Consider the following 25,460-nt stretch of genomic DNA (forward strand, 5'->3'; position numbering starts at 1 on the left):
ACAGGCTGACTAACTTTTCACAGGCTCAGAAGTGGATAGTTCAAGTTCACAAAAATGGCAAACACCATGATTTTAATCCAATTGCTAATTGCTAATTAACTGAATCCAAAATTCAGAATGAAGCCAGAGGTCAGCATTAATTATTGAACTCGAATTAACTTTTATACACATGTGGTTCTTTGCCAAAATCATATTTAATCAATTCTTGAAGTGCTCAACTAACTTATATATTTGACTAATAAAGGCATAAAGATGAAAGCAGAGCAGAAACCCCACAGTGCAGCACCTGTCTCTGACAAAGCCGTCCACGATGTCTCTGGCGTGGACATCTATGATGAGCACGGTGTTGAGCTTGCGCCGGTCATTCTTCTTTAAGGGCTGCGTGATGCGTCGGACCAGGTCGTCGATCTGTTGGTGCATTTTTTTGGCGTAGTGCTTCAGAGCCTGCTTGTCGCCCGCGGCAGTCCTGCGAAAGACGTCCTCTACCTCCCAGGTCCACCACACCTGGTTAGCCGCCAGCCCCACCACACCCTGGTAGCCAAGCATCCACTCCACCCTGCCGCAGAGCGAGCACAACGACAGCACAGATGAGGCCCAGCACTAAATCATCTGGGGTTGTGTCACGGAAAACAGAATAAAAACCATTGAAATGATACTAAGAATAAAAATCACAAACAACCTTTCCTCAACCTAAAAATTAATTCACCAGTTCACTGATCCAAGAATATCTACAATTTGGTAATCCTATAGTTTGTAAAATCATTATACATGTATCCAGTTACAGTGGCACTGTAAAACCCGCAGTTTGGTTGGTGGGATCATTTCTGTGGGACAGAAGCAAAAAAGGGCCCTGTCACAGCTGAAGTTCAGTGTGCTGGGCTGAGGTTCAATGTACTGGTCTGAGGTTCAGTGTACTGGGCTGAAGTCGTGTACTGGTCTGAGGTTCAGTGTGCTGGGCTGCTTGCTGACTTGTGTACCGGGTCTTGTGGTGTGAGTAGAAGTAAATGGCCTCTTTGGTGATCAGCCGGTTGGTCCGTCTCATCTCCAGCAGAACTGCGGTCATCCAGTCCTCCACTCGCCCCTCAGCTGGGATGGCCTCCCTGAGCTCCAGCCTCTCCCCCTCCGCAGACACCAGGGCCCTGGCCACTGGCTCGCCGTTCGGCCCCGTGTCGAAGCGCAGGGATGCGATGTTGTCATACATCTGGGGGTTGGTACAGGAACGAGACTAAGAGAGGGAGCTGTTGAAGGTTCTGCTTGTTTAAGACCTAAGATCACGTTTATGGTTTCTCAGATTATTCCCACAGCAAACTGACCCAACGTTCTCCAACAAGCAAATATCAAAATAGAACAGAATTTTCATGTTGGCTGTTTCAGAAAAAAATCCTGACAAAGGAAATCAAATTCTAGAGACTCCCTGATTCCATAAACCGAATCACAACAGGTACAGCACACCAACCCAACATTTGGGTTTCGTGCCATTTGCAGAAGAATATCAGTGGGCATAGAAGATATTGTCTCCTATATACCCATGGACAGGAGTCCTAGAGAGTATAACTGGCCTTGTCCTATGGGTGGAAAATCTCAGAGGTTTTCGTGTTTGAGGCTGGTATCTATCGTGCAATACAGGCAGAGCTAGCCAGCTAGCAGGTGGCAATTGCAAATAACCAAACTGTACAAAGATTGAGGGAAAAAAACTCAAGACTTAAGCCTAACCTTTAACATAACCATAGCCCAACTTTCAGTCCAACTTTAGCCTAACATTCAACCTAACCTTAGCTATAACCTCAGCATAACCTCTAGTCCCTCTGGAGTCTCAGTACCTTGATCATGTGCTCCTGCACACAGGCTGGATCGCTGCTACCCAGAATGCTAAGCAGTTCATCGTCTGAGATGAAGAAGAAGCGAGGGAAGGCGTTGCGTTTGGAGTCTAAGTAGTCGTTCAGGCTCTTCTGGCAGCGCTCCAAACCGTCACTCAGGTGACGTAGGTCTGTTAGGCGGTTTGGGACCAGGCAGCACCTCTTGATGCCTGGGTCTCGCACTGTGTCTGACATTATCTGAAGACACACACCACTCTTCTGACTCACACCTGGCACAACTTCAACCACTACATATCAAGAATCTGACTTCACAGAGTTTTTTATTTTATTTACACCATTTAGCTATCGCTTTTATCCACAGTTATGACCGAATAAATATGACTGAATTGCTTTTATCCAAAGCGACTTATAGTTATGACTGAATACATCTTGAGCAATTGAGGGTCTTGCTCAGGGGCCCAATATATATATATACACACACACATATATCCATGGTTGCTATTGGCACAAAATTGCACTACAAAGGTTCATAATGGACCTTTAACTGTTGGCCACTCACCTTTTTAAACATTTTGTCAATCTTGTCAAACTTCTTGGCTTCCTCAGGCAGCTGGGAGCGGATGTCCCCTCCGATGAAGATACTCTCCAAGTACATCCACTTCCTCTGCACTACCATCCAAACCTGGACCATGTCAGAGGACAAAAACACTCCTTAACTAGTTTATTAAAAGGTAAAACTTAACTATACCATGTTGTATTATATTATGATGCTTTAAATTGCTTCGTGATAGTAAAAAGCATTTATGTTAGTATGTTTTGTTAGTTCAGTATGTCCAGGAACAGCAACGCACAGTCTAGAAATTCAGCAATCTATAGGCTGTTTCTTGCAGCTGACCTCAATGACCTCACTGATGAGTGACAGGTTCTTCTCCCACTGCTGAACGCTAGCGAGGAAGGGCCCGATGAAGCGACTGCCTGCCATGCTCTGCAGGTTCATGGCATTGTCGTCCAGGCTCTGCAGAACCTCGTCCACAGCGCCCAGTACGTAGCCGCGCTCCTGCGTGCCTTTGAAGTAACGCTGCACACTGAACTTCATGTTCTCCCAAGTTTCCACCACCTCCTTCACACCCTGCAGAGAGGAGCATACAAATCCCCTCAACACAAAACCCCCTCAACACACAAATCCCTTAAACACACAGCTTTGACACAGCTCTGATACTCTGACACAGCTCTAATACTCTGACACAGCTCTGATACTCTGACACAGCTCTGATACTCTAAAACTCTGTTACAGCTCTTGGAGGGTTTAATCAGTGGCGGGTGAACTGAATCAAGTGTGCATGTCAAAGCAGGCCCTCGGCGATCCCGCACCTTCTCGATGCTGAGCTCTTTGACGGCAGAGGTGACGATGTCTCCGATGACATTGCCGTGTTTGTGCAGCTCCATGGTGAACATGTTCTCCAGGGTGAAGGTGTCAGGGTTCATCTCAAAGCTGGTGCCTGTCCTCTCCATCAGCTCCTTCCAGTGCCTTAGACAAACACAGTGAGTGTCCAGTGAGGGCATGCCAACAGCAGTGATTCAGCCAGGCCAGGGGAAAGGACATCTCTCACAGCGAGTCTTAGAAGGGGCGGGCTATCTGCTCAGCTGGATCAGACTTAGTTAAAAATGAACTGTTATTCAGACTTGATTTCGGACCGACCAAAGTTTTAACTGAGCACTTCATCAAAAGTAATCCAGGGGGAAAAAGCCTCTGTGATAATCTGTCTGTCTCTCTCACAGGTGAAGTCTGTCTCACACAAGTGAACCCAGTCTCTAATGGATGAAGTCTGTCTGTCACAGGTGAAGCCAGTCTCTCACGGATAAAATAGTCTGTACATGTCTTTAACAAATGAAAGTCTGTACCTGTCTCTCACAGGTGAACGTCTGTACCTGTCTCTCAGAGCCTCATTCTTCAGGTCCAGCAGCAGGGGCAGAGAGTCTTTGAACTCTTTCATGTGTCCATCCAGGAAGAAGGCCACAGGCAGAGCACGCACGGCCTTGGGCAGCTTCCTCAGGCTCTTAATGAAGCCTTCAACACCTTCTTGCAGGAGTTGGATGTTCAGGTTCACCCACAGAGTCTGAGACCACACTGACTTAGCAGCCTGGGACACACACACACATACAGGCACACACACACACGCACACACGCGCGCACGTGCACAAACACACACACACACACACACACACACACAGGCACACACATACAAACATACAGGCACGCACACATACACACAGCACAACAGGCACACACACGTAAAACATAACAGGCACACACACATACACATAGCACAACAGGCACACACGCATACAACACAACAGGCACACACACGCATACGCACAGCACGACAGGCACACACACATACACACAGCACAACAGGCATACACACACACATACAGACACACATACACACAGCACAACAGGCACACACGCAGAAATCCGTGAAAAACGTTCACACATTCCTTTTTTTTTTTTCCCATTTCAACCTTAGCGGTAAACAAAATTAAAGGTATGACAGAAATGGCAAATACAGCGGTCAGCTTCAGTGCAGCTGGCTGACCTCGACCTCGGGCCTGCGCGCCGAAATCAAACACCCAGACGTGTGGTCTGACGTGATGGAGACACAGACATACTGTGGACATACAGTAGAGTACCACACCACCGGGACCATCCCAAGGCCTTTTCTAGGGTTACATTCTCAGCGGCTCTGGACTCAGACCTTCTGCGCCCCGTAGATATCGTAGATCTGCCGTAGTCCTCTCATCTCCCTCTGCACACTGAGCAGCTCCGGGTACGTGGTGATTGGCAGGTCAAACAGCCTCTCAGCATTGGCCAGATCCTGACGGCCCGCCTCCATCTTAGACAGCTCTGTCTCATAGGTGCCCATGATTATCAGTCCTGAAAACGTGGGCACCAATGGCAGACTGTCAGGGTTAATATTAGCCTTGAATCAGAATAAAAAGGCTTTTTAAGGTAGACACAGCCTAAGTGTACACATCATAATAGCAGTGAGAGTACAACAGGGCTCTGGCGGCCATGCTGGGCCAGGTGGGATTACCTCTCTCCAGATCGTCCCCTACGGCTCCTGGCCCATGCGTGTTATAGCTCTCGGAGAAGATGGCCACTTCCTGCTTGTACTGATCTATCTGTTCCTTAGTTATCTGAGTTCACACACAGGAAGGACAACAATATTTACACACTGACGCTTTTATCCAAAGCGACTTACGGTTATGAGTGAATAGAGCTTGAGCATTTGAGAGTTAAGGGTCTTGCTCAGGGGCCAACAGTGGCAACCTGGTGGGGATTGAACTGGCAACCTTCTGATGTATTGTAAAAGATTTACAATACATATTGTAAATCTTTTGGTGTTCCAGTGCAATGCCATATTGATGCCAAAGTCAAAGCCACACCCCTTGCGCTCATATATCTGCCAGGCGTCCATAGCGAGTGTAAATGGGGAGCTCCTCACCTCGGTGAAGGTCTTCTTCACTCTGCCCAGACTGCGATCTACCTGCTTGGCCTCAGACACCAGACCATCCCACACGCTCCAAATACTGGCTACCAATGGCATCTCCTCTGCCGGGGCCTGGACAGCAAAATCAGTACACTCAGAACTGCTGCACCCACGTGCTACACCTGCCTGGACAGCAAGATCAGTACACTCAGAACTTCTGCACCCCTGTGTTACACCCACGTGCCAACCTGCCTGGATGGCAAAGTCATTGCACTCAGAACTGCTACACCTGCATGCTACACCCGTGTGCCAACCTGCATGTCAAACCGTGACCTACACTTACATGGTACAGCTGCTTGCTACATCTGTTTGCTACACACGCAGGGCACACCGGGTGTGTGCTCATATATCTCACCTGGAAGTTGCTACCATCCCCACGGTGACAGGTTTGACAACCAGGGAGCACACATACCGTCCTACTGATATAATATCCAAGCCACTCTGGATAAGGGTGTGTGCCAAATACTGTACAGGCCTGAACAGGCCGGCTGAGTTTACCTGTACGCCGTACATGGCCAGAGTCCTGTATCTCTCCTGGATGTCTGTGATTCTCATCTCCACCGTCAGAGACATGTCTCGGATGTTTGAGATGGTGCCAAGGACAAACTTCAGGTCATTCAGTGTGCCCGGAGTCCTCTTTAGATTGGCTGACAGTTGCTGTTTCCATTTAAAACCAATGCAAATATGTTCAAATCAGTTCCGATATCTGCTGTTTACAATGGTTTATTTAGTTAAGCTAAAATGCATCTTAAATCAATTCATTTCAGACTAAAAGGAAGTACAAATAAGCAAAACTAAGCACACAGGAAGACATTTACACTAGAGCCACAAGAAATATTTGATGCTTTCACTGCACTGGGTATGTGACATCACCTGGAGCTCACTGTGCAGGGCGTCCAGGTTTTCCCGGGCGGAGTGGTTAAGCAGGCGGCCCAGGGAGGTGAGCCAGGCCTGGGCGTTTTCCTGCACAGTGCAGGCCAGGGGCTCCAGAACTAGCCTGACCATGTGCTCGTCCTTTACCAGCTGCTGCTGTGCCACCTCCTGGATGACGCGAGAATAGAACTGCAGCTTCTCATCGTACATCGCGCACGAGGGCTTCTTAGCGGCAAACTTCTCCATGACGATGACCTTGTCGAGCTTCCAGAGGGGGCGGTATCGCTTCCAGCGGTTCAGGTAGCGGCCCAGAGAGCTGAGCAGCCGCTGGGCACTCTGGGACACGGCCAGGGCACGCTCGTTCACCTCGGGCAGCTGGCACACATCGGTGTAGAAGCTGAAGATGAATGGCTCTTCTTCGCCGTCCACGCGCTGGGCTGGGCACTCGATACATGTGCCACACATCCAACGGACAAACAGCTGAAGAGGCGGGGTTGGAGGCGGGCCAGAGAGTTATACGAACCCATAATAGCTGACTCAACACAACAGAGGCCTAAGCACCTAATGCAAGATTTCAGTTTTAACCACAAGTTGGATAAAAGCTTTGGTCCCCATTAGGGGTTTGCAAGAATAAGAAAGTGTGGAAAAGTTCAGTCCATCTTAGTTTTTCACAGCCTGTTTGCAGAGGGGTGGCCGTGCTCCTTCTGGACTGGACTCACCTTGGTGGTCTCCACACAGTCCCGCACACTCTGCATAATGAGCCGGTACACCTCACTGTTCTTGGGGTGCAGCACGATCTCCGGGGCAGACAAGACGGCCTCGATCTGGAACAGTGGGGTAGAGCCCCTCAGGGCGGCGTTGAACACCTGAAGGTTTCTGCAAAAGACAATTCACACTTCAACACGTAACATAACCTGCTGTGAAAAACACCGTTGCAGATATGTGTCAACCTGATCTGAGGTCAAGTGCAGTCTGATATGAGCACACTCTCCACTGATTTGAGGATGCTTTCAATCTGGTCTGAGGACTCTTTCAGTCTGATCTGAGGACACTTTGATCTTATGACACTTTCTTCTGATCTGAGAACACTTTCCTCTAATCTGAGGACACTTTCATTCTGATCTAAGGACACTTTCAGTCTAATCTACGTACACTTTGTTTGACCCTAGGACACTTTCAGTCTGAGCTGAGGATACTTTCAGCTTTGACACTTTCACTTTCCTGTATCAAATCTGGAAGAGGACAGCAGGTCATTAAAAACGCCCGAGCCACAGCGTGATCTCTGAGAACACTAAGCATCAGTCGTCGGTGCTAGAGAGTTTCAGTAAAATCATCATCACCATCAGCGATTCAGTCTAAACGTTACACGGTTAGCGTGGAGGACAGCGCAGGTCTTACTTCAGCACCATCTTGGTGAGGGAGGTGTAGACCTTGCGTTCCCAGTATGAGTAGTAGTGGGCCATGTGCGTGGCCCTGCTGCTGTCTGTCTCCATGATCAGACTCTCCAGCTTGGTGAGCAGCGGCCCCATGGCTGCATACTTCAGGCTCAGCAGGTTCATGTCTTTGGCCCTCTCGCACTCAATCAGCTCAAAGAACTCCTTCACTCCTGTGGCCCGAAGCATACACACACGAACACACAAACATACACACACACATGACCACACATGCATGAACACACAAACAAATACACACACACATGAACACACACACAAACACAGCATTGAGATAAGTTCTCCAAAATGACTGGTAGTCTGGTGGTCCCTACCTGGTAGTGCACCTGCTTTGTCTGGTATTGGGAACTTAAAGAGATTTGCTGACTCTATGGACAAAAGTTTGTCCTCTATGTCTTTTTCATTCTTCTGAAGCTGATTCACCAGGGACTCGAACTTTGAGGTCGCCTGGCTGCATCGGCCGATGAACTCAGCAATGCCTACAGGACAGTGGAGAAGTAGGACAATGATCGTACAGAGAACTGAGATATGAAACAGGGAGCCGTCCATTTCACAGCCTGCCTACCCTACACGCACTGGAGAAGCCGTCCCACATACTGACCCAGCTACAGTTTTACTACACTAAAGTGTGGGCCACCCAAGGTGGATGGGTTTACCTTAACCCTGATGCGTTGACTTTGACATCTGGCTCAAATCAAGCTTTTAGAGGCCAATAAAGCTATACAGCCCAGAACATCCAAGAATTATTTCAGTTATTGAATAACTATTGGATATGAATCTGAGCCTGAGGAGATAAATATGGCAGTGTGTGTTTGACGTGCCCAGGGCGTTCCAGTTCAGCCTTCTGTGTCCGGCACGCATCACTTTCCTCAGCTCCAGAACCTGTGTGGACAGCAGCATAAATGCTGCGTCCTTCAGGCTGTCCATCAGAGCGTGGTAGCGCGTCACCACATTCTTCAGTCCATCCACGTGTCTGAACACAGAAAACATGTGAGGGTCATTTCAAATCGTCACTTTATCCCAGAAGCGCGGCGTAAGGTGAGAGACACAGAATGCGATACGTAAGTGAATTTTCTCCTATTTCCAGTAGACATTTAGCTAAGCCGTCATGAGCTGTGTGAAGAAGTGCTACCTGAGGAGCTTGTCTTCCTGTAGGGCTACGTTCCACGCCAGCTCGGGGACCGCATAGCCCAGCTGCTCCAGGTACTTGGTTTCAGAGATGATCTCCTTCAGCTCAGGGGCAAAGTTCACCACAAAGCGAAGCTCCCTGCCCAAGTCCTGCTCCTGAAAGATCGCAGACCACACCCATCAATGATAAATACACACTGTTTACAGCAGTCTGTTGAATTTACGTTACGGGCTAGTTGCTACACCTTTATGATAATGTGGCCCTGTTTTTACTTCATAGATTTGCAAAGCAGAGCAGAGAGAATATAGTTTAGAGACATGTTTAAAAAAAAAAGTCCATTTGTTATAATAAATTTCAAGTCCAGCAAGTCCAGCTCAACATACGCCTGAACCATGTAATAAAGGGATATATAGCTCTCTATAACCTGACTAAAGTGTGCTGGCAGCTGGACCAGAGCAAATATGCCGACTGAATTAAGGTGTGTGAGGACAGGCTTGAGACCCAGTCTGGGTAGAGGGTGCCTGACCTTGTCATTGTAGACAGCCCCGGAGCTGTCGAGCAGCAGGAGAATGGTCTGGTTCATGAGCTGCGGAAGGGTCTGCTCGCTTTTCTCCCTCCAGCGCTCATACTTCTCGCCCTCATAGCTGCGCATGTGCATGCCCACGGCCAGGTAATGCGCCTTGGCCTGCCAACACACCACACCAGGTCTCTCTCTTGGGATACGTAGCTAGCAAACCATCCACTGACTTATAGTGTGTGTTATATAGTTTTCATAAACCATTCCCCAATACTGCTGAGCGTTAACACCTGGTAGTCATTTGAGGACCAAAAAGCCACTCCACCAGCACCATCTACAAATATTTCTAAGACGGGCTGATTAGAATGTTCTAGAAAAGGAACTGACAAAGACAAATGAAGCAATAAGTAATCTTTGCTAGTGCTTGTTGAATAACTCTTGGGTCTGTGCTTTAAGGTCTGGTTTTTGTTCTTTACATCTGACTGGGTCATTTGGAAACACACAAAATATATATTTTAACTCCATAACAGTTGGCTTACTGCTTTCCCCTGTTTACTCTCCAGTATTTCAGGCACCTCCTGGAAGCGTATGATGGTGTTTTTGAGTTGCTGAAAGAGAGAGCGTTCCCAGTAGATGGCCCCTGCTACCGGGGGCTGGTTCTTATTCAGAGGTGGGTTGTCTTTGTGCTGGACAAACATCTCATTTATTATATCCACCTGCAAAAGGTTCACAGATTCCCAAATCAGTGACACAAGTAAAGGTCCTCAGTGGGGTTTTGTTGAAAAGTACTTTACTTTGCTACATAGTTCAAGGCACCAGGTACAATTACTTAGTGAAGTCTATAGGGTGACCACTTGGTTGAGTCTATGGGGGGGGGGCACCTGATTAAGTCTATGGGAGGGACCACTTGGTTGAATCTATGGGGGGGACCACCTGATTAAGTCTATAGGGGGGGACCACTTGGTTAAGTCTATAGGAGGACCACTTGGTTGAGTCTATGCGGGGGACCGCTTGGTTAAGTATATAGGGGTACTACTTAGTTTTAGACTATGGGAGGACTACTTGGTTGAGTCTATGGGGGACCACTTGGTTTAAGTCTATGGGGGGACCACTTGATTAAGTATATGGGGGGACCATTTGGTTGAGTCTATGGGGGAACCACTTGGTTAAGTCTGTGGGGGGACCACTTGCTGTGTGTGCAGTTTCCGCTGACAGCTAAGCACCTCTTTGCAGTACTGAGCTAGGATGTCACTGAATTTCTTCATCATCTGGCTGTTGAGAGCTTCTCTGGAGCGGACGTGTTTGAACTTCAGCAGCATGTCAAAGGCTGCGGAAGCTGAACGCAGGGTTTTGAATGACTCGTCAATGAAGTTGATGGCCTCTCCCTCAATAGCCTGCATCAAGAGAGGTCCAACAGCGCACTAATGCTCTCAAACACACTGATCAGCACGATGTTTCTATCCTTTGGGATGAAGGCATTAATTCTAGAATGATGGCCTTGGCTAAGGAATTAACGCATTGATTCTAGAATTAAGGCACTGATTCACAACCCACCTGGACTTTGCTCTTGAAATCCTCCATGACCATCTTCCAACTTCCCATCTTGCGGATATTGTAGGGGTCAAAGTTCAGCTCCTGGATGGGCTCCACCAGGGTGTCCACCCAGCGAAGCACTTCGTCTATGCTCTTTGGATCACCCGTCACTGCCTTCAGCTCCGGACCAAAGATACTGTAAAACTCGTCCATGGTCTACAGATTAAAAGTGGTCATGTTAATAGACCAGTTACACACACTGCCAAGCAATGGCAGACAGATCATATAATTTGTCTGATAAATCTGATCTGATTTGTCTGATAAATCCACTTATCTTTAGTAAACATATTAGATTAGTACAGAGATTCTTAACCACAGGGATCCTATGAACTGCAAGGTTTCCATTTTTATTCTCTGTTTCCCCTAATTTATCAGATAATTAACAAATCATGTATGATCTTATGTGTGAAAACAACATTCAGTGCTCCCTTTGACTATGACTGGGATAGAGAGTCACTGAACGTTCTTGTTAGCTTCTCGCTTGGCTGGTGTCAAACCTGCAGTATATTGTAGAGATCCTGGCAGATTGAAGCCATGTAGTCTGTCTTCTCAAAGAGCTTCTTGCGATCAAACTCCCAACGTGCATCCCTGCCTGACTTCTCAATTTTGGCTCGGACGTCAAAGTAGCAGGCTTTCCACTGGTCCAGAATCCGCTTACCATCCAGGATCTTGGCCTTGGACACTTCTCGCCTGTCTCTACATCAGCAGCAGTGAGATTTACAGCAGATTATATTCTATAATGTTCTCCCCCTTCATACTGCTTCAACTGGCTTTTCAGTGGACACAATAAATTCAGTTAAAACAGACAATTTTTGTGGGTCTGTGTGTTTTGGGCTTAAATGCCTTAGATTTGGTTTTACAAAAGATGCAAAGATGAATGAATATAGTCACAATGGCGATCTTCGGGGTCCAAGCAGTAAAGCCCATAAGTAAATTCAGAAAGGTGCTTAGACAAGAAAAAAAAAAGGCATGTAATTTTACATAATGGTTCTTTGATTGTTTGAGCAAAGGCCTCTATAGAAGCAAGACCTCACAGTGTAGAACTTATGGGCCAAAACATGAACGTGCCCACTTCAGGTTGTACAAAGAAGTTTGAATTTGCACAAAATTTCACCAAATGGGCTATATGTCTGCCTCTTCAAATGGACTATATGTCTGCCTGTTCAAGACACCAATCCTATGAATCATATACGCAAATTAAATCTGTTGTCTATATGCAAAACATTGCAGTGATTTCACCCAGGTTCTTGTATGACGTCTTGGCTATCCTATCCTTACTTCTCATGTGCAGTTTAGAAACCCCATTATCCTTGTACGATCTATCATCTGAAAAGGCTGTGAATCAGTGTTTGTGAAGCTTTGATATAAATTGTAGCAGGAACAGCAAAAAGCAGTTTGTTATGCAAATTAGCTTAGAAGCAAAAATATTTTCTCATGGCTTCATGGTGTAGGAGTAATGCAATGAAAGGCAAAATGTCAGGGGGTTTGGTTTCTCCTGCCTGAGTAGTGAGAAAGTGCTCTACCCATCCACAAGGCTTTATGTCTCTACCACTTACAGCTCGGTTGCCACAATTAATTTTTGAGGAGAATTTTAAGAAAAATCCAAGCAATTACAATGTTCCTGCAATGCATGCTTGGACCCTAAATATAGCACTCATTGCAAATGTATGGTTTGGTGAAGCTTGCAGTTGTGCAGTCTGTGTTAGCATGTGAACTCACTTGAAGAGCACACGGACGTCGATGACGCGTGCTACTCGCTCTGCCAGCTCCCAGGCAATGCTCTCCATCAGAGGCACCATGCGTTCGTCTGTGTTGTAGTGGCTGGAAATGACCCACACCATCCGCAGGCTGCTCATCATGAGAGGGAGGGTGTCCAGGATCACGTTGAAATTCAGCCCTGTTGCAAGGTTCTGGAACACAACATACAAGTGTTACAGTTTAAGTGATGCCCTGTCCTACATTTCCAATGATTCAAAGTTTTAATTATCAAACACAAGAATGGCTGTACTGAACTGTGCTGAACTGGAACTGAACTGAACTGAACTGTTACAGTAGAGGCAGTAGACGCCCCACCCACTCACCTTGAAGGACGGACAGCAGAAACCACTCCCTCTCTCCTTAAATCATTATATGCAGAAAAATCCCTGCTGACTTTTTTTTAAAGCAAGTCAGAAGCCCCACCCGTTAACCTTAAAGGTGAACAGGTAACGGAAGCCCCACCCACTCACCTTAAAGCAGTACTGACAGCATTAGTTCTGCCCCTTCAATTGAATATGTACAGGCAGCAGAAGCCCCGCCCATACACCATACAGATGTTATAGAAGCAGGAGCCCTGCCCACTCACCTTAAAGTGCCTCTCCAGAGTTCCGAGGAAGCGAACGTTCTCCGTAGCCTCCAAGTGGTAGCTGCCCAGCTCAGTCACAGTCAGGTCCAGGTTCTGCACGGTGACGGGATCAGCCAGAGTCATAACCTCCAGGACCTTCTTCACCACTGGAAGTTTGAGCTGCTCGCTGAGGGCACTGAGTACAGCTGCTCGCTCGCGCCAGAACTCCACCTCTGCCATGGGCCCGGGGGCCTGGGGGTTCAGGAGAGACACCAGGAGAGATACCAGCAATAACAAACAAACAAACAATCCTGAAGAGAAATCACATGGAAGCACATCTGGCATAAGCTGTGCTAAAACCATGTACTTGTGCCTTTATTCCTATGTCTCACAGCAAGCATCATGTATTGTGTAATGTGTATTCTATGTAGGATCCTGTATTGTGCTACTGTATGTTTGTGTTTCTACTCACCGTGAAGATGTTATTTATAGATCAATATTAATATCAGTATTAATTCAATATTAATATGAATCAGTATTAATAAGAAGATATTTCTCCCAGTTGTTATTTACCTTGGAAGAGGTAAAGTTGTGTCTCAGAACATTTGTTAGGGTTGTGATTTTGTTTATACTGTCATGGTTTTTTACTATTTGTTTATTGTTGTTTATTAGATAGGCGGTGGCTTGTTGGTAAACATATTGAGTCTTGTTTTGAGTATTAGCAACTGGTAACATTTTAAAGAGTAATTTTACTGAATTGTGAATTTATCTATTAATTCTTAAAAACCCATAAATGTGGTGTTGAAAATGTGGTGCAGATGTACCTTTTCCTTTCAAATGTTCTTGACAAATGATCAATTTGTTGTTGACCGTGGAATTCTGTTCCTTATGAAGACTGGGTTGTGCCAAAGCAGGGTGTATATACTGGGTGTTATTTCAGGTTTTGTATATTTTTTCACTTTCCCTCCAATAGTTCACTTTAAGAGCATTTTGATTTGCAATAATAATCATCCTGGTTAGTAAAATATGCGTAAGTGTCATTTGTAATCCAAACGAATCTGATGACTTTTAAGTGGGTTGAATACTTCCTCAGGGCACTTTGTCACGCTATAGACACGCCACAACCACTTTATTCAAATACTTACAATTAGATACTATAGCTAATCTAGGTAGCCTGTGTTATCATTCCTTCAACATTGTAATTGAACACACACAGAATACACCTGTAAGGAAGGCCATCTTTACAGGTGAATGCAGGTGTGAATGCAGGTGGGCTGAAGGTGACCAGAACACACCTGGGGTTTCTTCTTCTGCTGTTCCTCGATGACGATGGTGATCTGAGCCTGCCAGTTCATGACACATTGCTCAAGCTCCTCCACCACCTGTGGACTGGCCAAGAGTGTCTCCATGTCCTGATCCAGGTCTAGCTCTGGGATGTGTAATTTAATCTCACCTGCACAGGAACAGTGAGGATGCTAAAACCAGATAGCCAGGTGAGCATTTTCATAAAGGATCTGAGATATGAACGCTATAATATAACTGTGACGTGCCATCTAACTACACTTACTGGGAATGTGGTTGGCCAAAATATGCACAGCACAAAAATCTAAATGCTTTGATTTGTTAGTGCACTCATTTACATGGTGCGCTTCCACAGTATCAATATTGCAGCTGCTATAGTTACAGTAATTACAAATAATAATAATGTACTGTACATCCTTCATTTACATCTGTGCTTGTGCAGTACTTCCCAGAATTCCTCTGGTGAACAGGATGTGTTAGTGGCAGAATTGCTTAAACACACCCTCAATCTGTTGCAGAGTCCTGTCTATGTGGCCCAGGAACTTGTGAGCGCTGTTGAGAAGTTCGTCTCGCACAACTGGCATGCCACGGGACTCCACCTGCACCTGCTGGCCCATGTCTCCACCCTCAGAGCCTAGCGCCACCTGCTGGTAGCCTCCATCAGTGAACTTCAGCTGGTTCACAGACAGTAGGGGGATGTACACCTGCAGGGCAGAACAGGTCTCTCAATGTACTTGATTTATTTGTGTTAGACTATGACACAAGAATATATATTCATGCATGTTCTCATTCCTGCCCGGAAATGTCCTGTTTCTCCCACCTTCAACTAACCCTGTTAAATACTCGTTTCCTGTATGGTCTGAAGTTTTTCCCCCCGCACTCCTGTCCTGCGGCACTATTATACCATCCTCTGAAGTGAAATTTACATCAATTCAGGACAATTTGCACACAGCATAAGTTTAATGTTGTGAATCTAGTGTAATTTCAGAACTAATACACTGACTTGGCCTTTTACTTGTTCAGACATTATTTGGGGGGTTTTAGATGCCATCACATCAGCGTATTCTTCTGAACATTCTTCTTTTGTGTTCTGTAAAATGCCTAATATGTTAGTGACACACTTGGAAATGTATTTTTGTCACTTGTACATATTTATTCATTTCCCACCATTACAAATACTGACAATATTTACATAATTTATTTGTATGATTATTTCATCCTTCCTGCTTACTTTTATTAGAACATGTCTTGTCCTCCTTTGCTGTCTGATGCACTATACTAGCGATACTATAGTATACTAACAATGTATCATATTATACTATCCCACAGGATTATAAAGGGGTTTTTCTTATACGGGAATCCTGCAGGACTCTGGATTTCTGTGAGATTCTTGTATAAAAGTCATACTCTTTTAAAAGATTTTTTTTATTTTTATAGAGTATCTAGGTTATCTGATCTGTTATCTGAGTTATTCTACTGACTCGATGCTAGGTGTGTTTAAATAATTTTCATGTGTGTCATTATAGTGCTTCATTAATATAGTGCTTGTTTCCGTCACACACGTGTTGGAGTGTGTTCCTGAGCATGAGCAGACAGTGGCCACTAACGAGGCCCAGCTGCAGCAGCTCGGGCATCAGCTCTCCCGCCTCCGTCAGGTCCGCCGGCTCAACCATCGTCTCTGAAACAAAGGTCAGCGTGTGGCCCTCATTAGTGCGGGGAGTCGAAGCCACCCACCACATCAGCGCTCCCTCGGGTTCGCTCTGACTACCCACCCTTCGTGCTCCGCAGGAAGTACAGCGCACTGGACTTCATGAACCTTTCAGGGACATAGTTCACAGCCACGTGCAGCTCTACGCGGTAAATAGTTTGTATCTCCACTCTCTGGCAAGAGGAGAGACAACAAGGTTTGGGAAGAAAAGAAAAACCACTAAAGACAGACTGGAGCTCCCTTCCATGTGCTATGAAAATCACGTTGATGGTCTCTCTGATGCACTAAAACAGAATATGAAGCAATGGGGAGAATTACAGAGACTGGAGGCTGATCTTCAGACATGTCCTCTGTGCTGCCCTCGGTTACGGAGTCCTCTGCAGGGCACACAGACTCCATCATGTGATCCTGTAAAGACTCATGGCCATTCTTTTTCTCTTCAGCCAGGCAGACACCGGAGGATCGACAACATAAACAACAATAGAACAATAGTCAGAGCCCACGTTCCCTCTTCAGAGACGTAGCTGCTCTACTGTTGTATGATGAGCCTTGTGTGGCTGCATGAGAAAGCGTGCCCTTTTAAAATTTACATTTCATTCCATTTCACTGTTAGAACTACATTTCTGCAGCGTGTGAATACTGTGATTGTAAATTCATTATGCGGCACAATTCTTGCCTGTTGTAGAGATTGTCATCAGTTAGAGGAACACGTAGCCTAACCTTGCTTAGGTGCATTAAGGCTGTGGTGAAGGGATTTAGTAAGGACTCACTCTCTGTAGGGGACTTCCCTCTCTCTGAGGAAGGAGCGTCAGGGGTACTGGTAGCTGCGGACTGGCTTGTCTCGCCTTCCTTTTCCTCAGGATTAGGAACTTTGTGCACGTTCAATCAAACAATAAGAAACCAGTAATAAATAAATAAATAAATAAATAAATCTGTTACCGTGGGACTTCAATTTTGTCGAAGTTTATTAAGATATTAGATATGCCATCTTGACTTTCAGTCCCCACGACCAAAACATGAAAATGATAACCTTCTCTTGGTCAGCATCACGCATGCGCTTATTTACTCATTGCTCGTCCGGTGACTGGAAATTAGTTAGCTATGTAGCTACTGAACTAACACTAGCTAGCCAAGCTTAAGTTACTGGAGAACTCGAACCATGAGCGGTTACCTATCGGAACAATCACTTCAACCTCTTCCTCCGTTATCTGCTTGAAAAACAGAAGAGCCGATGTTGATTCCTCCTCAGTAACCTCGTTTAAAAACTGTATGATTTTGTGTTCCTCTTCGCCGTCGCCACGGCTAAGTAACTTCTCAAAACAGTGTGGGTCAGGTAGTTGAAAACACGTTAAAACTTTGTTTCGAATCCATTCTATTCGTGGGTCGTCGAGAGCCATACTACATTTACGTTTAGCCAAGTCTAAAACGAAAAATGATTCATTTCCACACTAGCATGAGTTAAGTAGTGAGCTAGCCAGCTTGCTAACAGGTGCAACGAAGTTTGCTGTTTCCTTGACAACCAGACGCGTACATTGACATATCTCCATTGATCACGAGCTGAAAGAAATGTCAAAATAAGACTTGCTTAATTTCAACTGAAATTATAACCGTTTTCTAATACATAATTATGAAATGTGCATAACTGTAGAAGTAGAGGCTTCCAGAATTAAAAATTTTATTACGTCACATTAGCTTGGTTTTTGATAAAATACAAAAATGCAGAACCCAAAACTGGAAAGGTGGAATGTAAGAGCTTCCAAATGATAAACCGTGCAACTGAAACGAGATCATTTTGTTAAATAAATAATCTAAAATCCAAAACGTGAGTGGATTAAGCTACATGAAATTCACACACTACAAGCTTGCAAATCTAAATTTACTAGAGTTATTCAAATCAACAAAATGAGTTAAAAAAAAAATTTGTAAAAAGCTTTCACCCTTTTGTACTTAATACTTCTGGACAAGAAAAGAATTTAAAAGATGAATTTGTGAAGCTGAGAAGCTAATCTGTATTGAAAGCGTATTGGGTTCAAGTAAGCACAGTTGCTACAGATCTGGTCGATGTTTAAATAAAACCAAACTGCCTGATCACATGAACAGATTTTAAATGAGGCTGTAAATCTCACTGTACTGCTATTAGTAAATGGGACAGGATTAGTGTGTTACTAAAAACATTGTTTTGCCAACATGTTGAAACCATACTAACAACATGTTAAATAAGAACAGCACTTACCCAAACCTTTACCCGTCATTGACCGTTAACCCTCTTTATTTATTAATTACAATCAATATAAAACCAGGAACTTAATCACAGTGGATAAAAGTCTTAGACTGTCAAAATATCAACAATGTTCAATACTCTTCGCAACACCCGGACCCAGGGCTCTGACAGAGAGCCCCAATACTCCCACAGGCAGTACAGTAAGAGCCCGGTCATGGTGATGTGGTCTTCAGCTGTCAGAACGAGTGAGCACATTAAAACAGCACACATGGAATAAAAGTACTTGAAGACGTCATGGGCTCAAGGCCTGCTAAAGCCACTTCTGGAATGTGCAGTGTTAACAGGGAGATTCCCCCCCACTCCCCTCACAACAGTAGGCAACATGTGACTGGATGACAAATCCCACAGAGACCTTTAGGAAAATTACAGGTTAGACGTCATACACCAGAAGTACCGGTGAGATCTTCTGGAGTGTTTTTTTGCTCTGAAAATGTTTCAGCGGTCACTCAAGTAGCACTTATTTACCTTCACAGATCAGCTTTACCGGTACAAAACTATAAAAGGAGTTCAGTTCCTGACTGCAGGCACCATCACTGTCCACAGTTTGGTATCCCAAGACATGAAATCCATATTTGGCTGGGCTTGTAAGGCAGCCAGTGCAACGACTGAAATACGAGCGTTAAAAAGAGGGGAAGCCATAGGGCTCCGAGGCTCGACATATTTCCGATCTCTCCGGTACTTCAATACGTCAGCGTTCACAGTAATCCATCGTTCTCGAAGCTTGTGTGCAAGAGAGAGAAGGCAAACGGTGCAAACTTGATGCCGGCCCCACTGTAGAACTTATTCTGAAACTCCACCCTGAAGGAATGACAGAGATAGACAGATGTATTTTAAAGCTCTAGTTTGGTGTGTAATTTACTTCATTATGATTATGAATGAGTTGATACAAACGATCAGATAAGACCACATGACTAATACTGAAAAGCCCTAAAAAAAAAAAAAAAATCTGATGTTTAGTCCAAGCAAATTAAACCATGACCCTGCACGCTGTGTAGAATGGCAGATGGGTGGAGGTGGGTGGAACAAGTCACACACCAGTGGAGACGTAGGGCATGCAGGAAGGCAGAGAGACCCTCCATCACAAGAAGGATGAAGACCGTGAGCACGGCAAAGAGGCCAATGACGGGCACGAGGAGGAGCACGCCGAAGCTGGTGTCCACACGCAGCCCTACCCGCAACACCATCGACCACAGCACCTCCGACAGCTCTGCAACCACACACGCGCACCAAAGAAAAGCCTCTTGGAGAACAATCAGATACTGTGATAACAGCATGTATGTATCAGAATATAAAACAGAGGGAGAGAGAGTCAGCATAGAAAGAGCAATCAGACACACTGAACCAGGCAGGCAAATGTACCCCTAAACTACAGCGCACGTGTGTGTGTGAGAGAGAGAGAGAGAGAGAGAGAGAGAGAGAGGGGAGACTGGCGTTTGCACGGCCATGCCAGTGTGAGGCTCACGTGCGTGTGCCAGACTCAGCGCCCACAGTCGCAGGTAGGATGCCGTGTTGGAGATGCAGCCCAGACAATACTCTATAGTGTGGATGGACTGGTGCAGGAACACATCTGCAAAGTCAAACTGGAGAACAAGAGGGGTAGGTAGAGGCAGGCAGTTAACTGACTTCAGAGAACAACAGTGCCCTCTGTGGAGGTTTACAACCTACTGAACATGTATGGCAGCTTGTTAGGTACAGCTAGAGTGTAGGAGAGCCTGAGAATGTGATGATGTGGCGTAATACACAAGAAACTACAAGAACTACGGTAACCATTTGGATAACGTGTGGCTGACGAGCCACAAACCAATGAGATGAGAGTCTGGAGAGAGTCACCTCTTCTGAATGGCCATCTGAACTGCTGGAATGGCTTTCCAGGCTGGTGCCTTCCTCTAAGTCATAAGAGCGCATGAGAGAGATCTCCTCTTCACTGCTACGCCGAACTCGCTCATATCCCTTCACACACACAAAGTATGTATACAAGTAAGAATACACCTCTAAGCATTAAACCAGCACTGGCCAATGTATACCAACTCTGAGCCCAACCTCTGAACTTCATGAGGTTTGTTTGACAAGCTTGTTGAATGTTTTTCATTTCATTCTTTCCTTCTATCTACATACATTCACATTTTTTTCTTTTTCAAAAGAAGGAGCATATTAATCTAAGAAAACAACAAAAACATCAACACCCACACAGCCAGAGTTCTCACCCTGTACATGGCCATGTGACTGCTGCCATTGTGTTGCCAGTACAAGTAGAGTGGTTTCCCTAGCAACAGCACAGGCACGCTGAGCACCGCTATGATGACCAGGAATACCTGCAGCCCTGTCTGTGACACACAGACACACACACACACACACACACACACACACACACACACACACACACACACACACACACACACACACACACGATCACAAATCTGTGCAATCTGTAAAAATATAAATATTGTGTGTCAACAAAACACATATAAATGAACCATAAACTGGTTTCTGCACTACGCAGAACAGGATGAGCAGCATTCTGTGTCTCCACCCCAGCTGAGGCGCACCTGCCCTGGGTAGAGGGGCTTCCTGGAGTCTCCCTGCATCAGGAACATGTTGATGAAATGGATGAGGATGCTGGGAGCCTTGTGAGAGTCCTGTGCTGTGAAGGCCATCCACTTGTACAGGATCATGAAGACCAGGTAGCCAAAGAGGCAGAGCAGAAACAACAGCTCAGGCAGAAACACCAGCACGACGCAGAACCTCCTCCTGAAGTGCCTGAGGGGAGACAGAGCACACGTTCTGGACCAGCGTGTCAGCACTCCCCACCCGGTCCTACAGGACCACAGTACAGCATAATGCCTCGTTTCTCTGGGTGCAACGGAAGAAACGAATCTCAGATGGTGAGCAGCAGAGTGAACCCTACATGCCTCCAGTGTGTCAGAGTGGAGTGAACTCTACACACCTCCAGGTTCACACTGACTGCTTCAGTGTTTTCCCATTACAGCACAGTCAAAGCAGAAGTGGAGCTACACCACCTGTTGGGTGTTAATCCCAACAGTTAATCCCAACAGTTACTTCATTTGGAAACTTCTGACAACCTTGTCCAGAACTCTGAAGTTATTATTAAATCGCAACAACTCAGACTCTGCAGACTGTCCATCAGAACTCACAGGTGGTTGAAGACCCCAAGGATGACCCCAAAGGTCATGTGGACGATCCCCAAAATTACGGACATCTTCATTTTATAGGAGTTTAGGAACGTGAGTCTGTTGGACGCGAGGTTCCAAATCTGAAAGCACACAAAAGCTTAAAATAGCTGAACATTTTCAAACATAGGGTCAATACTGGGGCCTGTGATACCTCTCTGCCTAAGGACATATCTCTAGACTTCTAAAGAAATCCAGGTAGGAAAACCTAAACACTCACGGGATCGATGCCCAGGGGGTATGGCCCGTTAAATACCCCGGGGGTGCTGGGGTTGAGCGTGAGGAAGTCATTTGAGTGTAGTGTGCTCATACTGGAAGAGAATGGAGAGATAAGAAACTGTCCTCTGGGTAGATGTTAATATATTTTATGCCAACACTGGACCGGAAATTTCCCATAATACCAGTTTCAACAGATTTAGGAATCGACCCTGGCTTAGGAGAGTCCATGCCCTGCAGAGCTCTGTATGTTCCCAGATCCAACACATTTCATTCAAGTCTTGAAATTGTAAATCAACTTTCAAGAGTTTTATTTTTCTGGATTATCAATTCATACTGCATAAAGTATTTTGTAATCCTGGGTCCCTCAAAGTGCATCATGACAAACGTCTGTGTGCCAGCACCGAAGAGAGCTCGTTCTCACTTACGTCCACGGACCCTTCTCGAACATGGCTCTGACGTTCCAGCCAGAGCCGAACACGTTGAGGGACTTGGAAAAGCAGTCGTTATATATGATCCCGGTGTAGACTGAGAACACGCCCATCATCAAAATGATATAGCGTCCCTCAAAAAATGTGTTCCAAAACTGAAAGGAGAAAGAAAAAGAGAATCTAGTTCACCCACATGACCATCAATCCTAACATTTCCAGAGAGGAGAGGGTACCGTGTTCACCTGGAGACCCTCGGACGGCCCAACACACTCGACTCTGAGGACGGAGAGCAACTGCTCCTACCGCATTTCCAAACACAGTACTGCACGAATGCTTACGAATGGAGCTTAGCACAGAGTTCTCGGCAGGACTAGCTAACCTTGCTCGGAGCCGCAGAACCATTCGGGTGGGTGTGGCTAAATGGCTAAACAAACACTCAGGAGACTCTGTAACTTGTCTCGGGATTCCCGAATGGAACAGCCCAACATGGCCTTAGAAACTGTTTGGACCCACAGTGGGAAAGAGGTTGAGGTCCTGAACAAAGCATGGATTATAGCTGTAAAGTTCAAAACCTCAAAGTCCTGCCTTGATTTCCCATCATGTAGTGGATTTCACTAACTGGTGTCACGTACTGCCTTCAGCTTAACTACCAAATCCATACAGTTAGAAAAGAATTTTTTGTGGAGGACTTTTATTTTAAAATTGGAACTACACCCCTGTCATGGAACTGCTAAACATTAAAGTCAGATGTGCTGTAGTTAAAATGTCCATCCTTTAATAGTGTGTCTGGTCTCCAGGAGCAACGTTAGACAGATCCACTCTACACCAGTTGTGCAAAGACTATACAAGATGTAAGACACCAAGATGTAAATCTAAATATGTGCCATGTGGTAAAGAAGGCGTAAAAGTGCACCTCGTTCCTGGTCTTCTTCAGTTTGCGGTCATTCTCATAGAGAACCATCCACAGGGCAAACAGGGCCATGAGAAGACCGTGGCCCAGGTCTCCGAACATCACAGCAAAGAGGAAGGGGAACGTGATGATGGTGTAGGGAGCTAGGTGACGGGAACACACAACCACCAATCAAATTCACCCTCCACCCTCAGGCCTCAGCGTCAGGTCAAAGCCAGAAGGCCGGTAATTGTCATAGGCTTGTGTTTATGTACATGGGTGTGTTGCGTGTGTGTGTAACCTGATAGGACCCCTTTGCATTCACACACTCAACCATTGTTTATGCTTATACACACCTAGAGAGGGGGGGGGGGGGTTCAGACACTGCAGAAGCTGGGCAGAGTAATCACTGCTTCCTGTAATGTTCACATTAGACGTGGTGGACTGGGCACCAGTGTAGCATGTTTGAGGCTTAATGCCAGGACTGGTGCAGTTACACAGCACGTTAGATAAAACAGCGCCACCTGCTTCCCACCTGGGTTCACCTCTCTGTAGCTGCCCACTCCATAGGCGTCCACTATGTTCTGAAAGCCTGACGTGAACTTATTAGTCCGTATAAGAGTGGGCGGAGTGTCATTGCTAGGGATACGATTGACGAATGACGGGACAGTAGCTCCACTTTTCCTCTGAAAGACAAAAGCCAACTTTAATTTTTCGAGACCAACTTAGAAATGAGAACACAATGTCATAATGCATTAAAGCATACTGAAGGGTGTAGTCAGTGATTAAGAGCGAAACAAGTTTCTAGTTTTGTAAATATAGTGGGCTCAACTGGGTACAAAACTCCTTAATCCCTGGTCTGGCAGTAAGTGTTTTGTTCATAATACTATATAAACAGTTTATGGGCTTTTACATCATTTAAAAATATCAAACTAACAAATTCCTTAGACATAGTCGCTCAAAGTAAAATCCGACCTGCACTCTGTGTACACACTATACAAGACTATCCAGACATAACTGTGAAACAGAGCAGTCTATCAGACGAAACCTGGCTAAAAAGAAAACACTTCGTTAGGGTCTGTCCACTGAGCTCATCTTCACACGACTGCTACAACTGGCACAATTTTATACAAAACGGAAACACCCAAGGAAGCACAGAAACAGAAGACAGTGCGGTGGCCTTACCGAGCTGTCCTCCAGTGCCCTCCGCAGGGCAGGCAGGTCATCCACGGGGCACCACACCTCAGCGATGAGGCACTTGTTGGTGACGTCGAAGCTGCACAGGTTGAGGATGTGATAGATGGCCTTCATCTTCTTCACCTGGATCATCCAGGTGAAGACAGACTCTGAGGCCTTGTTCAGCACCTGCCGCAGGTACTCCTCAGTGCGGTGGAGCACCTGGAGGCAGGTGAACAGGCGGGGTAAGGAGACGTCCACCAGCATGCAGGTCGCATTTCTTGACCATAATCGTTTTGGGTTAGCTCGTGTATATAGCAAACACTTTGTGAGGAGGAAATGCCCCCCCGTTCTGAACTAGCCCTGCTGTGTTCCAGCAGCTCAGACAAGGCTTCACTAGTGTCCAGACAGAACTATATGAACCCTGCAGATAGTAATTTAACAATAAGGGTTTAGTGTGCAAATTCAAATATACCTCAACAGACGCACACTGAAAATCACTAAAAACGAGTCCAAGGAATCTAATTAACGAGTGAATATCGACGAATATTAACAAACTGTCATTAATGTGAATATAGACAGTCATTCTGGGGATAAACACTCAATCTCCCTTCCTCCCAACATGGTACCTGGGTTTGTTTTTTTTATTTTATTTTTGTTAAACAAATAGCTAAGAAAAAAAAGGAAATAACCCATTATTCTAAACCAAAACAAATAAATTCCCCCCACCCCACCCCGGACAAACACAGCTAGGGTCCATTTAACATGCAAAAACCTTCCAAACTGAACAGTAACGCTGCCATATCTTTAGATCACGCGTCATTCCATCGGCATGTTTATCTCGCATCATGGAAAATCGCGAAATCATATGACAACACGAGCCAACTTCTCTCCCTCATCGCCCTTTGGATCACATGACACCCCTGACCTTCAGGTTGGGGGAATCACATGACCCATTTTGAGGCCCCCCCCCCCATTTTTTTTTTGGCTGTGTGGATCACATGACACCCCCTAC

At 45.7% G+C, this 25,460-nt stretch overlaps 2 protein-coding genes across 6 annotated transcripts in view; both read right to left on the bottom strand.

Annotated features, from left to right (window-relative positions):
* The window catches only part of dnah10 (dynein axonemal heavy chain 10), a 45,904-nt gene extending 27,540 nt beyond the window's left edge, over nucleotides 1–18,364 (bottom strand). The window contains exons 1-31 of one of the 4 annotated variants that reach the window (XM_035530155.2): nucleotides 17,436–17,868; nucleotides 17,035–17,133; nucleotides 16,583–16,701; nucleotides 16,329–16,437; nucleotides 16,119–16,234; nucleotides 15,059–15,260; nucleotides 14,550–14,707; nucleotides 13,276–13,506; nucleotides 12,651–12,841; nucleotides 11,429–11,627; nucleotides 10,893–11,087; nucleotides 10,562–10,732; nucleotides 9,878–10,054; nucleotides 9,348–9,506; nucleotides 8,825–8,976; nucleotides 8,514–8,665; nucleotides 8,007–8,171; nucleotides 7,640–7,847; nucleotides 6,961–7,117; nucleotides 6,242–6,721; nucleotides 5,867–6,025; nucleotides 5,324–5,440; nucleotides 4,913–5,015; nucleotides 4,574–4,752; nucleotides 3,747–3,958; nucleotides 3,189–3,345; nucleotides 2,713–2,946; nucleotides 2,377–2,499; nucleotides 1,821–2,054; nucleotides 978–1,201; nucleotides 287–556 (exon numbers count right to left, since the gene is read on the bottom strand). In XM_035530155.2, coding sequence (XP_035386048.2) covers nucleotides 287–556; nucleotides 978–1,201; nucleotides 1,821–2,054; nucleotides 2,377–2,499; nucleotides 2,713–2,946; nucleotides 3,189–3,345; nucleotides 3,747–3,958; nucleotides 4,574–4,752; nucleotides 4,913–5,015; nucleotides 5,324–5,440; nucleotides 5,867–6,025; nucleotides 6,242–6,721; nucleotides 6,961–7,117; nucleotides 7,640–7,847; nucleotides 8,007–8,171; nucleotides 8,514–8,665; nucleotides 8,825–8,976; nucleotides 9,348–9,506; nucleotides 9,878–10,054; nucleotides 10,562–10,732; nucleotides 10,893–11,087; nucleotides 11,429–11,627; nucleotides 12,651–12,841; nucleotides 13,276–13,506; nucleotides 14,550–14,707; nucleotides 15,059–15,260; nucleotides 16,119–16,234; nucleotides 16,329–16,437; nucleotides 16,583–16,701; nucleotides 17,035–17,133; nucleotides 17,436–17,661 — 5,678 coding nt within the window. In that variant the 5' untranslated portion in view covers nucleotides 17,662–17,868. Of the gene's footprint in view, nucleotides 1–286; nucleotides 557–977; nucleotides 1,202–1,820; nucleotides 2,055–2,376; nucleotides 2,500–2,712; nucleotides 2,947–3,188; nucleotides 3,346–3,746; nucleotides 3,959–4,573; nucleotides 4,753–4,912; nucleotides 5,016–5,323; nucleotides 5,441–5,866; nucleotides 6,026–6,241; nucleotides 6,722–6,960; nucleotides 7,118–7,639; nucleotides 7,848–8,006; nucleotides 8,172–8,513; nucleotides 8,666–8,824; nucleotides 8,977–9,347; nucleotides 9,507–9,877; nucleotides 10,055–10,561; nucleotides 10,733–10,892; nucleotides 11,088–11,428; nucleotides 11,628–12,650; nucleotides 12,842–13,275; nucleotides 13,507–14,549; nucleotides 14,708–15,058; nucleotides 15,261–16,118; nucleotides 16,235–16,328; nucleotides 16,438–16,582; nucleotides 16,702–17,034; nucleotides 17,134–17,435 lie in introns of those variants that run through there. The other 3 variants (XM_081715105.1, XM_081715103.1, XM_081715104.1) reach the window with 3 other exon arrangements.
* A 140-nt stretch (nucleotides 18,365–18,504) lies between these two features.
* Nucleotides 18,505–25,460, bottom strand: part of atp6v0a2b (ATPase H+ transporting V0 subunit a2b) — an 11,821-nt gene continuing 4,865 nt past the window's right edge. The window contains exons 9-20 of one of the 2 annotated variants that reach the window (XM_035529933.2): nucleotides 24,455–24,667; nucleotides 23,805–23,955; nucleotides 23,294–23,433; nucleotides 22,378–22,535; nucleotides 21,954–22,044; nucleotides 21,698–21,816; nucleotides 21,092–21,302; nucleotides 20,750–20,869; nucleotides 20,376–20,495; nucleotides 20,008–20,125; nucleotides 19,581–19,752; nucleotides 18,505–19,343 (exon numbers count right to left, since the gene is read on the bottom strand). In XM_035529933.2, coding sequence (XP_035385826.1) covers nucleotides 19,241–19,343; nucleotides 19,581–19,752; nucleotides 20,008–20,125; nucleotides 20,376–20,495; nucleotides 20,750–20,869; nucleotides 21,092–21,302; nucleotides 21,698–21,816; nucleotides 21,954–22,044; nucleotides 22,378–22,535; nucleotides 23,294–23,433; nucleotides 23,805–23,955; nucleotides 24,455–24,667 — 1,716 coding nt within the window. In that variant the 3' untranslated portion in view covers nucleotides 18,505–19,240. The remainder of the gene's footprint in view (nucleotides 19,344–19,580; nucleotides 19,753–20,007; nucleotides 20,126–20,375; nucleotides 20,496–20,749; nucleotides 20,870–21,091; nucleotides 21,303–21,697; nucleotides 21,817–21,953; nucleotides 22,045–22,377; nucleotides 22,536–23,293; nucleotides 23,434–23,804; nucleotides 23,956–24,454; nucleotides 24,668–25,460) is intronic. The other variant, XM_081715106.1, reaches the window with a different exon arrangement.

Source organism: Electrophorus electricus, chromosome 5 (genome assembly GCF_041902795.1).
Source record: "Electrophorus electricus isolate QZ-2024a chromosome 5, ASM4190279v1, whole genome shotgun sequence".
Lineage (NCBI taxonomy): Eukaryota > Metazoa > Chordata > Actinopteri > Gymnotiformes > Gymnotidae > Electrophorus > Electrophorus electricus.